Raw genomic sequence first — 15,619 nt, 5'->3', positions numbered from 1 at the left:
GCGGGGCGGTTTATGTAGGGGGTGACAGTGTAACGAACTAATTACACGTATCGTATGTGCAGGCATTTCGGCGAAATCTCGTGAATATTCAACGCCCCGGGCATTAAATTGGCCGACGAGCTGGCGTAAACTATGTAGATACTCGACTATCTAAGGCAAGTCTTTCATCTCGGGAAATCAATTCTCATTCATGAGCCCGCCAAAGCATGTTGCATGTACAAGGAGGTTCATCTCAAGTTACGTGAGGGATAAAGTAGGTGTTAAAACGTGTAGAAGTAAGAAAATAAAGGGAAGTTTACACGATCGAATTCATGTTTTTATGAATGAAAATATTCTCTTCACCTGAAATATATTCCTTTCCTTCGGAATATTTAATTTTTATGTGAAAACATTTTCTTCCAAATGAGTGGGAAAAATTTTATAATATAGTTAAAATTTATAGATAAAATTTCATAATATAATTTGAATTTTTTGCCCAAAAATTGACAACGTTAAATCATTATTAACAATTTTTTTAGACAAGTGAAGAGAAAAATTAAGAAGAGAAATTTAACGAGAGAACAATAGTCGGTTTCCTTGGAAAATATTTTTCACAAATAAAATTTTTACAAAAGACATTCTTCACTTATGTAAAGATAATTATAATGTTAATAAATGTTGTCACATGTCGTAAAAATAGAATCGTAAATTATCGTTATGTATTAACGAATTAATACACGAGTAATCAAATTTACTTACAACGATCCTGTTCGGAGTGACATCCAAGGGTCGCGCCCCAAGTACAGGAGTGGCGGGTGCGCTACCCCTTCGACAAGCCTTCTCGTACGATGTGTCTGAAACAGAATCGAATAATTCGCATGAGTGTATGCTTATAGACCCGATAAAGGCAATTCGTATCACGTTTCGAGTAGGCCCGGTAATTCAGTCAAAGTAAGTTGAAACGATGATTACATAGTCCGCGTCAGTAGTCGGTCTCATTGACTTTGCCATTGAACAAGTAATACGATATGTTCTTTCGATTGGCTAATAAAAAGTGCGTCTTATTGTATAAAATTAGTTAGTTTAAAAGTTAATTTATTAGTTAATTTACATAAAAGAAATTAATTATTATACAATTGTACAAAATTAATTATTAAAAAAGAATATAACATCTCGAGTAATTAAATTCAATCTGGAAGTGCACGCCGAGATAAATTTAATAGAAACTTTAATAGAACTTTTACTAGAAAATCATATCTCGAGAGGAAAGTATTTTCAGTAAAATTTTTCATTTATCACTTTTTAACATTTTAAATTTCTCTCTGAAAACTCATTTATCATATAATATTTTTACTTCCATTTCTGGATTGAATTATTTGCATAATTTAAAGTAATTTGAATTTAATGATATTTTTTAAAACATCAAATTGAATTAGATTATTTTATTATGCTATTTAATTTTAGAAAATATGTCGCATCTTCCTAAAAAAAAGAAGAGAGTTAAAAGTAAGAAATAAATATTCTTAATATTCTTAAATTTTTAAAAGACGACAGAAACTGCTGTTGTCCAAAATTTTCTCTCTTTTCAGTTAGACGTAAAATTGTCATATATTCTATATTATCATAAATGTTATCGTTACAATTGAGACAGAAAATAATTTATCATCAATTGAGATAGAAAATAAATATTGAATTAGCATGTTTAAAAAAATGTGCGCAGAAAGATTAAATAGATAAACAATTTTTAGATGAAATAAATTGACAGTATTTTTGAGGAAAAAAAATTACTCCCATTTATCACTTCAAAGGCAAGTGTACCGAGAGTAAACGGTTGCATATTCGCGTTTATTGCATCTTTTTACTCGGCAAAAAGTACTCCACTTCCGGCAACGAAAATCGGTCGAGGGAAAAGAAGCCGAAACGCGCGCAGCCCCGTAATTAACGCCCTTTACAAGAACCCAGGGTACCTCCCAAGCCTTTCTCCTGAGCTTCTCTGTTTACGGTCAGCGGTTTAAATGGTTGCCTCGCACAAGAGTCTCGAGTTACTTGCACTCCTATGCAAAGACTTGCAGACACATACAAAGTGTTTTAAATTCATAATCTCTCTCATGAAGACTCTCTCAGATTTATTAATTAATAGATCAATTAATTTGCCATCAATCTTTCTTCATGTGAAAGATTAAAATGTCGATAGTTCCCGAGTTAGAAATCATTAAAGAGCAAAGATTTTTTTTAACTGTAGTTTTTAACTGAGTATCTGAAGTGTAATTAAATATTTAATAAAGATAAGAAAAATTTATTGCTCATTTAAATTAAAAAAAGATGTATAATATTCAGACAAGATTGATAAAATATATAATGTTTAATAAGTTAACCATAAATTAATTTAAAAAATATGATTTTAGATTAAGATTACGTTTAATGTTTTGCAATATCTTGTGATAATGATATAATTTACATAATTAAAAATATCAAACCGATATATTTTAAAATTACGAAGATTTGGAAATATATAATACATAACATGTATCTCGTGTCATGTGTGTACATTTCACCGATGTAGAAACGGGATCTCTCTTACATGGGAGAATTATGGAAGTGAAATCAGATATGCGGTTGCGAGTTTCTATTGTCAAATATGTAACATAATATTACGTAATGGGAAAATGCGCAGATCAAAATATCTTGAAGTTATTGCGTGCGTACGATTACAAAATATTTACATTGTTATGAAACCACAAATTATCAAACGCCAAACAAATATTCCTATTTTTAAAAGACTTTTATAGATAAGGGACTTACACGAAAAATTTTTTCAAAATCTACTATATAAATAATAATGCAATATTTTTTGTCGAATATATTATTTTTTTAAGAAAAAGATTACCGAACAAGAATAGGGCAAACTTTATTAAATATTCGGCGGCCTTGAAATTTTTCTCTCGTGCACTTTTCGCCGACACGCGGTTCATTTTTCAACGATAAACAAACGGAGATTGAATATAAACCGTGAATGTATTTATATTTTATACGGATTATGATGACGATAAGTTTGTGCTCTCATCGCGGTTACACATTGAGTTCAGCTGTAAAATCTTAATGCGAGCATGTCGCGCTCCTTTTACGACTCGCCGGTAAATAAAGATGTTCGAAAATAAATGCCCGGTTAATTGGAGCGGTTCCGGCCGGAACGTAAAGACGTAAAAACCAAAAAAACGTATGCGTGAACATTTCGTGCGCTTGTACGCTTTGCTAAACATGGAAATTACCTAAAGAAGACTGGACAAAGCCTGCGCATCGTATATCTTTCAGATCAATTTTATCTTTGCGGCCGAATTATTACTTTATGTTGCACTATACGTAAAATTAATCGATGAACTAAATGTCAAAAATATCATGAATAAAAATATGGAGAGAAAAATTAATTTAGTAAAATTTTTCCAGATTTTATAATAATCATGCTATCATTTATTTCTCATTTATTCTCTCATATTTGTGTTATGCATACGTGCATAATTTTTATATCAATTCTACAGTTGTATCAACACATTATACATTATTGTCATTTATAATACTGAATGTAAGACTTTTTTCTAGAGAAGAAAATAAAGATTATTTTTTTATTTTTATCTTTATTAATTTTTATCAAGACGGACAGATTGCGTTTTTAATCTCGTGACCACAAAATATTGGCGAAACGAGACGATCGTGAGTATCACTAGTCGCGTAAAATGATTCCCGAATCAACTTTTTATGAGCGTCATAAAAGGCTCCGAGTGCTCTCTGTCAGCATGCTACCTACTAATTAATTCTTGCTTTATCATCTTGATTCATCAAGGCAAGAAGAAGTGTCGTAGAAACTCACGTCGTAGAATTCACGATTACGAGTTACTGCTAAAATATTTCCGGGCTCTCTACAAATATCAACATCTGGTATATTTATAAATGATTAATAAATCACCAAAACAAATAAAATTGCAATAGTGTTCTTGTATAAGTATTTCTTTATGAGAAATTTTAGATGTGGATTATTATTTTTTACAAGACTAGAGAATTATAGAAACATAATAAAAGTGAGTAAGAAATATAAAAATATAATAAAAACAGTAGAGAAGATAAAATTAATGACTTCATTTGAATACTGTATCTATTTCACGTCAGCTGATATTTTATTAACATCAATTTTATTTCAGTATTTCATATCAAACTATTTTATTAAAAGTCAATCATTCAAAAATGTTAATAAATAGCTTTTAAAAGTTACTTTATAGTATTATTACAAAAAATATGACATTTAATACGACAGATTGAATAGATTAAAATAATATAAAAAAATAACAAGAATAAGTTTTTAGGATATTATTTTGTTTGTCAATGATATTTTCGATGATCTCTCCCTTTCTCTCTCTAATATAATAAAAAATAATAAATAGCGTTAAAAGCGTAGCGTAAATAGCATGAAAAATACATATACTATTACAAGATTATAGAATGATAATTTCATTAAAACCTTATTAAAATTATTGTGATTAATAAGACTATAAGCAGAAATCATTCCGATTGTTCGTTGGCAAAGGCGGTTAATTAACATTGCAAAAAATGATTTCAATGATTTTTCTCTCTCTTTCCCTCTTTATTTCGCAATTTTTCTTTCGCTACCTCGTGGCCTTGCAGCTGCACAGCTCGCGACAGCCTGGTGCAGCCTGGGGAAAAACGCATCCTTTGTGCGCGGTCGAGTGGCCCGAGGAGGAGGCGACACAAAGAGAGAGTCCGAATCGAAATCGAAGCGAGATGACGGAATTAAATCGAGCGTAATGGCGGGAGCAAATTCACCCTCCGTCAACCCTTTCGTCGTGATTTGGCGCCAACAATCGCGACGCAAGTCGGCGGTTACTAATGATGACTGAGAGGCGTGCGAGTCGTTCGAGTGGAGTAAAACGAGTTCTTGATCTCGAATACTCCGAAGACACGTCCTGAAGAAGGATCAAAGATCCTGAAGATCGATCTCTGACGCCTTTTTTGAGCATTGTACTCTGGTACCTATGGACCAGTCAGACTCATCAACGTGATCGAAAAGCACGACTATCTTCCAACGGCAAAATTATCATACACAATCGTGATTTTATAATATAATTTATAAACGAAAGTGCCTCTCTCCTCCTTATCCTTGTTCAGGATGTGAATCTTGATATTCTTCTGCTCGATATTCCCAGGCTAAAGAGATATAGTTAATAAATTCTAGGGTGAAGACTTAATCACTATAGTTAGGGTGCCTACGTTCGATAGTAATTTAATAAGTTAATAACTGCTATTGATAATAATTCCTTATGATCGGAAGCGTAGCATGATTGCTGATGATATACATGGTTATTTATATTATTAGCCTTTTAATATTATTGAATAGATTTAATGCGATCAAAATACATAAAGAATATAATTAAATAATATCTATAGAATTATACTTTTCACAATAAAAAATGTATCATTTAATCTAACTTGATTACTTGATTAGATAGTGAAAATAGGTCTCAGAAATAAATACCAATCAGAAATAAAAATTTAATTTTAGGATAAATATATAAATATCACACTAAATTTTTTGAATTGTATGTTGTTTTATTAAAAATAATTACAAATTTTATAATTACAAATTATTAAAAACTTGTGATATGAATAATCATATAGAATTCAACGAAATAAAAAAATTGAAATAATACAAGCTCTCAATTAGGATCAATTACTACATGTGCATCTGGCACAGACACGCCCAGGAAGGAGTTTTACGATTTACATTTCCGATCTGCATTCATTCGTTTCTATTTGAGACATTATGCTTTAGCCAGAGAGAGAGACTCATTAGTTTTCTATCGACGACCAAAAGGGTGCAACTGCAATTTTTCATAGTGCTGCTCTCGGTTCATTTAGCGAGACGTATGCGGAGCCGTAACAATGGTAGCCGCCCGCGGAAATTTATGAATTGATACGACGTAGTGTTTATCGCGAGGGTCAGATAAATCGCGTAGATGGGGTCGGCGTAATTGTTACGAGCGAAACACGCACCGTCTGGATCTCATTGCGCGACAAATCAGCTGTTGCAAAATTGCGAGTAGTTTAATCAACTTAGAGATTTTTTTCTACTATAATTTGTGACACATACATATATATATGAAAATATAACATACTTTTAAATATAATTTTTCATAATTATTTCGAATCATAATAATCTCGGAATTCCACATAATTTGTATCTTTCATATTTGCATTTTTATATCTCATAATAACCTGAGTTAATCATTATTATAATTACACTCATTTATATATTGTATTCATATTATTTATTAATTTTTCTTTAGTTTTTTAAACACTTGTTGTAGAGTCTCTTCCTTTTTAAATAAAATTATTTATTGTATTATTTGATAGATGTAATAATATAAATATATAAGATATAATAATAAATAGATCTACTAATTTTATGACTATATCAATAAAAAATATTATGTATTTAATTTTAAAAAATGAAATAAACTGTAAAGAAACCTATAAAGATAGCCGATAATGCGTCATTTATAATACTCGTAATATTGGTCTATCGAATTCCATAGCGTGACATAATCGCTATAAACCATTATGGCTGATTGGTTTTTCGATCGAATGACTTTATCAATATGCTCGAATGATTTGATCGTGACAACGAGGAGATGTTTATAGATACAATCAGCATCTACGTTGTAACCGAATTTATCACAGATAACGTCGAGTGCGGATAATCTATTATCTTTGGATCGAAGGTGATGGGCATGTATGATTTTTATCTGGATATATTTTTTTAAGAATAGAGATATAAATTTATTTCGATCAATTTTAAGTATCGCAATCTTTTCAAATATATAAATAATATAAATTTATCAAAGTACTTTATTTTTTTAAGATGAATAACAAGGACCGATAAATCTTTCTAAAAATATTATTTAATATTATAATTTATCTTGATTTTAATATATATCATATTTTAATTATTTTCTGTGTATATATATTTTTATATGTATTTTTAATATTTTAACAATTTAAAATACAGTACTTTTTATATAATAAAAATATTTCGCGTGTGTTAGTCTGTTACACACATATCTTAAAAATTAATCCTAACATTATCCTTGAAAATTATCCTTGATCGTTAGCATTATCCTTAAAAATGACTCCTCCGTCATACATCGCGAACGAGACTCGTCCCCGGCGATGTGGATGCATCTGGTGTTTACGGCAGTATTGTCGCTCGATAAAGCGATCCGTCGTAAATGTTCGTTTATGTGTGCGTATCGCGTCTAATACACCAACGTACAGCCACTGCGAATACGCCTATAGATAAGATCGCGCGATGCTAAGTTCGCTGGTCGGCCGCGTGAAGAAGCAGCCGTGAATTTACGATCCCGTTGCTGCTCCTTGCCATTACTGTTCTTAAGCTCGCCGAAGGGTTTCCAAAGAGAAATGTCAATGATAAATCTTACGTAAAGCAGTTGGCAATATCCGTCATTTTTATAAACCTATCACTTCAATAGATGTCATAAAAAAATACAGTATATTATTTTGCATATATCTTCTCTCATGTGATAATAAGGTATCTCGTAAAGAGAGCTTATATGTGCGATATAAAATATATTTTTTAAATAATATGTATAATAAAAAATAAAATAGTGTAAAATAGAAAAGAAGAGAGAGAGAGAGAGAGAGAGAGAGAGAGACAGATAGTGCGCTCTTGTCTTTTTAATTGCAATCCTCTCACATCCTCAATCCTCGCGATTAATGTACTCGAGAAAGACACGTGTTCGGTTCTCGCCGAGCTCTCGATTCAATGCAAGCACGAGTAACGAGACGAGAGTGTTCCGCCTCGTCATTGACGCTTATTAGGACTATCCGCACCTTACGCGTGTCGCATTTTGCACCTGTCTCATCGGGAGACGCTACACGTGTCCTTTTGACATTGCAACGTAATGCTGCACTGTTTGTCGCGCGACAAAGTGGGATCGAAATTTTCCAGTTGCTCGCAAGATTGCTCGGATTAACGAGACTCTATCCTTATCCCGTCTTATGCGCGCCCGAGTTTATTATAGGCGCGAGATAAGCGCGCCTTATAATGCGCTTGCATTGACTCGATGGAGACTGATTATACCCGGCTGGTTAGATAAAGAACGGAGTCGAGAAAGATTTGCGAGAGCTACTTAATCTCTACGCTAATCTTTTATAATTGCTGCCATGTTAATTCATTACTCTTAGGGATAATTAAATCTCTCAAAAGATATCTTTCGCCGATAAATTATGATCATGGTATACGAGTAAATTTACTCTCGTAAATTTACTCTCAATTTTTAGCCAAGGATATGAAACGAGATCCAAAAATATGCGATAGTTTATACAACGTCGACAAAAATAATTCAATTTATATTTGAAACTTGGGTAGGATCTTTCTTCTGCAATAAAATGTCTCGAACTGCTTCCAGGTTCCGATCGACGCCTGGCACTTGGCCAAAAACGTCTGCTCAATGAGAGAGCTATTCGGAGGACAATGCACTCCGTCTAAGGACAATCTGACAATGCACTATCTCTCATCTCTTTTACCATAAATTTCTTTTCATAAAGCATCCAGAAATTCAAGGGATATAGAATGCCATCCAAGTCGATAACGCATTTATCTATTATAGTAAAAAATAATAAAAAATTTGAGCAATTAAAAAAACACAGCAGCTAAAAATCACAGTAACTTTTAACATTAATTTTATATAAACTCAATATTAATTTCATAAATAATTTAAATAATAATCTCACGAATGTAATATAAAAAATACGACTCCTCTCATATTATGATATAAATAAAATTAAAACTAATTACTTCGTTATAAAGAGAGAATGATATTTTTATTTAAAATGTGTAGGAACAAAAAAAAATATAAATCCACAGAAATGATATCTATGAAAGAAAAAAACATCTCAATTAAATTCCAACAGCGACTATGCAGAGCATCGAATGCATTATCAAGAAATTTCAGAGAAACACCGATGTGTCAATCAGCATAAACATTTTCCAGTGCTACAGATGTGCACGACATGCACGACAGCACGTGCGTAGCACGTTTCTCCATCATACGTTCTCGCTCACACGAGCGAAACTTTCACACGAGATACGCTCGATTGCTCGGGGGAGGGGGGGGGGGAGGCTTGTACTGGAAGCCAGACCATCCAGACAGCATCAGACACCGTGGATATTGTCGCGGGGGTCGAGAGAACGAAAGGACCTGTGACTAAATATGTGCGGAGTGAGAAAGAGAGATGAAAGGGGAGAGAAAAAAAATACAGAACGCGGGACACTGATCGTTTCGAAGCAGGATGTGATGTATCTCGTGCGTAAGGGCCCCATGGATATAACAGGTCCCCGCGATACTCGGAGGCTGAATGATCAGAAGGTCCCATGACGGGTGTCGTATTTGATTGGCACCCAATCAAGAAGAAGAACCGATTTGCGTAATAATAAGTTCCATTCTCTTGATATTTGATACTTATATTCTTATATTTCTGGTGTATATAAAAATAATTATACAAGTTTGATTAGTAACAAATCACTGAATTTTAAATTTGAATGGGTTTTTTTCCAACAATTTAATTATTAAAATATCTTACAATTGAATATCAGAAGGTTCATATTTGAAATTATCTCTAATTAATAATTGAAGAAAATTTCAAGGTAGATGAGGTTTCTAATATTTAATTGTAGGATGTTTTAATAATTAAATTATTGAAGAAAAATTTGGAATTTGATTCTGCGTGTGTCTGAAATACTTGAGAAAACTGTATGGAATTGAAGTCTTTTCGAAAGTCATCGGGAATTGCTGAGAGAGTTAAAACTAGAATTTCCCAAAAATAAATTCGAGTCTTGATGAATTTCGAGATTTAAGTGTAACATTTTAACTGTAACATCGGACATTGATTTAATGCAAGCTCCAATCAGTGAGGATTCACACGATTCTTATATGCAAATCTCGTCACTCGTGGACGGTATTAGAAGCATAATGCGACATGTTTACGAGTATCTCTAAGCAATAACTTGCCGCGATTGCGAATAAATGTCAGCGATCTTAGGGTTCGCGCCTTATAAATCGCATCTTGATAGCTTAGATTTTTCAGGTTGGAAACTGGTTCAATTATATTAAGCATATACTTCCCTGTTCGTACTAGGAATTTACATTACTGTCTCATCTCTATGAACTAGCTCAAATAATTTGCATAAATCAAAGAAAACATATATAAAATACATACATTTATTTAGATAATCTTTTACACGCATTTGTATTTATATATTTTTTATTTTTCCGTCGAAAATTACAGGCATCTCAATAAACTGGAATATCTTTATAAATATATAGATTTAATACCTTTTAATATTTATTTAATTTATTTCCTTATTTAATTTAATTAATTTATTATTTATTATTTTATTTTTTATTATTTATTATATATTTATTATTTATTTATTATTTTAATTTATTATTTAACTTAAATCCTTCAGTCACTGCGACAAAATGTTTTTCAATGGCGTTGCCTTCGGATATAACGTGCGCTTTGATACGCACCCTCTCGACGTGAGCAAGACCGGGAAAATGCTTTCACACCCTACACCGAGCCCTTTCTCGTCCACGCAATTTTTCATCGAAAAGCTATTCGCGGACTCGATCACGAAACAAATATCGGTGTGATTTCGGGGGCGTTTTCACCTGTCCACCGTGCCATTGTCCATCGCGAAATTATTTATAGGCGAAGAATGACCAAACACAATTTACACCGGCGGTTACGCATCGTAAAATAAGCGACGTGCGAGCCATTGTTCGTTTCGTCGTAAACATTGGTACATTCTCATATATCCCATCCGTATACGCGTTTTTCTCTCTATGCATGTGTGCGATCTCGTTGCGTTTCTCTTGTGCGGTACACATGCAAAGGCACGCATAGTCGATTCCGGTCTCCGATTCTCGAGACGTGAAGAGTAGATCGTGACGACGCAGATTTCGTCGCAAGTGTCGAACGATTCTTCCTCGGGCCACATTGTTTGAAATATAATATTGTATAATGTTGTGGTTTCTGATAAAAATAGCGTATTCTAGCATAACCGGATGTAAGTCTAGATATTAGAAAATAAAGAAATTTGCAAAGTGCTAATTTCTACTAATTTTACTCATTTTAATTAGTAAAAATTTTATAAAAACCTATTAGTTGAAAGCGTCTTGTTTTGATGTATTTTAGAAATTAAATCGATGATTAAATGTAAAAGTCAAATTGCAAAATTAACTGAAAAATATAATGAACTATGTACGTCAGAAATGCATAAAGAAGTTTAAGATAAATTTTCACGCGACAGACGTTTCTCGTTTATTTGTAAATTTAACAAAGACGCATTGAATTCCGCGTATGATGCAGTTAGTTTACGTTCGATACGTCACAGCTTCGCTTGCAAAAGGGATTCTCGTGCAATGGGGAAAGCCGACGAGAATATACATTGTAATTCGAATAAATGGATTCCTAAATATCGACATTCATGGCGCGAGTCAAATCGCTCGGATGCGACTATTGTTCGCGCGATCATAAATTCGCGTATTTTCGCAACCAATCTCTCTGGCACTCCACAAAGTTGCTTATTTGGAGCATCGCGGTACACGCATATCTACGTGAAGTTGCACAGGACAGCGCATAAATTCGAAAGTATTATTTGTCATGTGAAAGCTTAAACAAATGTATTTTTCCCCTATATTTGTATTTTTTTTCGACGTTCATTCCAAGGATAATATTTGCTCCCCGAAATGCTGGAATTTATTCCGACATGTATATGGAACGGATATGGCAACGCATTCGTTACTTTCAACCTCATAAATCAGAAAGAGCTTTTATAATAAATCGCCAGATAAATTTAAATGATCCTCAAAATTTGTTAAAATGTAATAAAAAATAAATGATATATAAAATGGTCAATTATAAATTATATAAATCGGTGTAAATTAATTTATGTCGTAGATATTAGCGAAATAAAAAGAACTAAAATAATACGTTATTAGAGGGACAGACAGGTCTTTTGACGAGACCAGTCGACTTGCGTTAAATTATTCAGCCGCCACAAATGGAACAGCGTCGAATCGATCCCGGTGCTAGTCGCGTTTAGTGATCTGTATAAGGGAATTATCTAGCAAAGTTTAGATATACGATGTATGTACGCTTTTTAACTAAGCCATCTTAATATTTCATCATCCTAGTTTACGATCAATCAAGTTTCCAAGTAAAAGTGTCACGTTCATCATATATTCCATCATATATTCCATGGAAACTTTAATAATATAAGTATAATATAAGTAATATACTTGATACCGAGTGACTTGAATAATTTTGATCCTGCACCTGCAGTTTATTACTGATACGCAGCTTTACACTAGCGGTTTAATTTTTTTAAATCTTTGATATTAAATAGCATGGTAAATAATAAAATAATAAATAGCATGGTAAATAATAAAATATATAAAGTAATAAAATAATAAATTTCCTTAATTAGCTACGTGTATATTTTTATATTTCAAAGTTTTTATATTCCTTGCAGGAAGGAACTGTTACATATATGCCTTGAAATAAATCAATCTTTTTTTTTTTAAGGACGAAACCATCACCGATGTCGACGAGTGGAATTCAATGCATTATGCGAAGCGCATAAACACAAGCGTGCAGTCGCCTGTGGACGGTATACAAATGAGATGGGTCTTCAAAGTGTCGACGCATACGGACAGCAGAGAATAGGGAAATATCGCCGATTTCTCCGCACGAATCTCCTCCACTTCGAATAGCTCGTCCGCCGCATAATTTCCGCGCCCGAAGCCATTTCTATTTTAATAAAGCTGTTATTTTTTTTCTGGCGACCGCGACAGTAGTTTCCGTTTCGCTGCGCGTGAAATAAAACGCAAAAGCTAAAAAGCTTGAATTCTGATGCGCTTTGCTTTAATTAAATCGCCGCTCGACCTAACAATAAAAATGACATTTATGCATTGTCATGAATAAAATTAAGCTAATATACGTAATATTGGATTATTTAGAAAATTTCTTTTTTCCTGTATTTTTCATCTATGAAATTTATGAAATAAATGTAAACCAAAAAACTTTTAATACAATTTAATAAATTTGCGAAAACAATGAAATAATATATAAACAGTAATGTAATATTTTTTATACATATATTTTGAAAACTTTTAATAATTTTAAAAATTTTACTATATTTATTAATATATATTTATTTCATAAAAATGTATTTTAATAAATAATATTATATGTGTTGTAAAATTAAAAAAGACCACGATTACGATGGAACTAAAGCCGCGTTATATATTCATGGCACAATACTTTATTCATATTTCCTTCAGCTTTTAATAAGAGAATATACAACGGATCCTGTGATCTCATAAACCATAGAAGATGAAAGCGTCTCCATGTGTCTTCATCGGTATTCCGAAGGGTAACCGTGTTGCAAATCTCCCTGTTATTTTTCCTGTCTGCATTTTGATAACCTTGTCACCAGCGCATTATAATCGCAGATTAATGACCATGTCGCATAAGATAAATCAAGAAAATTGATCTGACATGCTAGTCTCATGCGCATAAGTCAGAAGAGTTTATCGGATAAGAATGAGGGTGCTTGGATTAAAAAAAACTTGTGTCTTCTATTACTTAGTACATGAAAAGATATCTATATAATATTAAAATCAAAAATATTAAAAGTACTGTAACGATTACGATGCAAAATATTTTTATATTATCTATCAAATACTTGAGTCCCATTGCTAGTGCGATTTAATTTGTATACCTTCAAATACTGAATAAATTAAAGATGAAAGAATAGAGATTCCGTCATTGAATTTACTTTTATAATATTTCAAGAATTTACTTTTATAATATTTCAAGAAATATAACGTCAAATTATAATTTTGTATAAATTTTAAAATATAATAATTTTTATACGTTTTTATCGCAAATATAATTGTAAATGAACCAAATAGTATAACATTGAGCAATAATAATTTTACAAAAAGATAGCTAAGAATGATCGATGAGATTGGTAGATGCTCGTGGTTGAATCGGATTTTCCATAATTTATTCAGGCAAAAGCATCATATTATCGTCGAATACAATTTCTTATGAATAATCGAGGACTTACGGAAGCCAGGAATCAATTTTGAATGGGACGATACCCAAGTCTGCCTATCAAATAGTAAAGATATTAATGGTGAGCTTCGGCATCAAGGGAATCTCCGATTAGCGTGTACAAATACCCGCAAGGCTTTTAGTCTGCATTCAATCCACCGGAAACGCATTTAATGGCGTTTAAAATGTTAATCTACAACGTTTACATGCGTTTTCTTTTTTTACATTGCTAGAAAGAAATCATTTTAATTACAGAGAGTAAACAATTATGCTGTCTTTAACCAATGCAATGAAAAAAACTTGCTGATATTTTAAATACTATCTTTTGATAAAAATATTGATATAAAAAGAGATATAAACAAAACTTTGGCGATTTCTAGAATGCAACAATTTTTGATGGAGCGAGTATGTTCGAGGCGAGCGTGCACAAGTAATTAATTACAGCGTTTACAGGAAATCACGATGGTTGCATAAGATCCATTTTATCCTCTCGTACCTCATTTCCGGATCGAGAGCCGCGCCACGGATGTGAATTGAAACATTTCCTGCGGAGATTGAAAGCGACAGTATAATTTCCAAAACTGCAGTGCAACTTCAATATTTCTATTTTCACAGGCGCACGAAAATAATCTTAATACTTAAAAGACATTTATCCCAGAAATTTTCGCATATACAATATATATATTTTTTAAAGTTTCAATCTTTGAATTGAAAAAGTTTATTGTATAAAACTGGAGACAATTACACAGCATTATTTGGCAGAGAAATTCTTCAATTAAATTTATTCAGTTATGACTGTTTTAATTTCGAGAATTATCGTAAAGCAAAACAATCCTTAAATGACTTCTAGATAGGTGTATTTGCTCATATTATTACTTCAAAATTAATTAGCTGCCAATTTGAGTTCATAAAATTGTTGATTGTTGTACTGAATTTCATGAGAAATCATATGATCTTTAAAAAAAACTGCAAAGCTTTGCATCACGGATTTTTTTCCTGCGAAAGAAGAGAAGGTACTGAGGAATCTCCGTTTCTTTCTAATGACTGATGTATTTCCATAGCGACACTTCCTGTTCGACGACTTTCTTCAGCACTTCTCTTCTTATCTTTCTCAGTACATCTGATCGTAAATACACTAAAGTTTCCTACTGGTTTCCGACTGCACGATCCTGATTCGAAATGAACAAAGCGAAAGATAGCTATTTAAAATAAACAGCAAAGCATTCATTATGTTACTTTATAAATTATTAATAATATTAGGCAGGAAATAAATATTGATGAGATGAGTACAAAACTGTTTCGTGAATTTGTTGGCTTTAGAATGATTTTAATCAAAGATATCGAATATATTTAACGAAATTGAAAGTGCTGCATTACGAGAAGTATGTATATTGTATCATCAAGTGAGCAAGGTCATCATTATTCT

The 15,619-nt window shown here is 32.3% G+C and overlaps 1 protein-coding gene across 11 annotated transcripts in view; it reads right to left on the bottom strand.

Moving 5' to 3' along the window:
* The window catches only part of LOC105250089 (probable Ras GTPase-activating protein), a 294,638-nt gene that overhangs the window by 14,494 nt on the left and 264,525 nt on the right, over positions 1 to 15,619 (bottom strand). For all 11 annotated transcript variants that reach the window (XM_025407320.1, XM_025407321.1, XM_025407318.1 and 8 more), the window contains one exon: positions 739 to 833. In XM_025407320.1, coding sequence (XP_025263105.1) covers positions 739 to 833 — 95 coding nt within the window. The remainder of the gene's footprint in view (positions 1 to 738; positions 834 to 15,619) is intronic.

The sequence above is a fragment of the Camponotus floridanus genome, unplaced genomic scaffold (genome assembly GCF_003227725.1).
Source record: "Camponotus floridanus strain SB8 unplaced genomic scaffold, Cflo_v7.5 scaffold17, whole genome shotgun sequence".
Classification (NCBI taxonomy): domain Eukaryota; kingdom Metazoa; phylum Arthropoda; class Insecta; order Hymenoptera; family Formicidae; genus Camponotus; species Camponotus floridanus.
The sequence above is the reverse complement of the archived record's forward strand: the minus strand, read 5'-3'. Positions and strand labels throughout refer to the sequence as shown.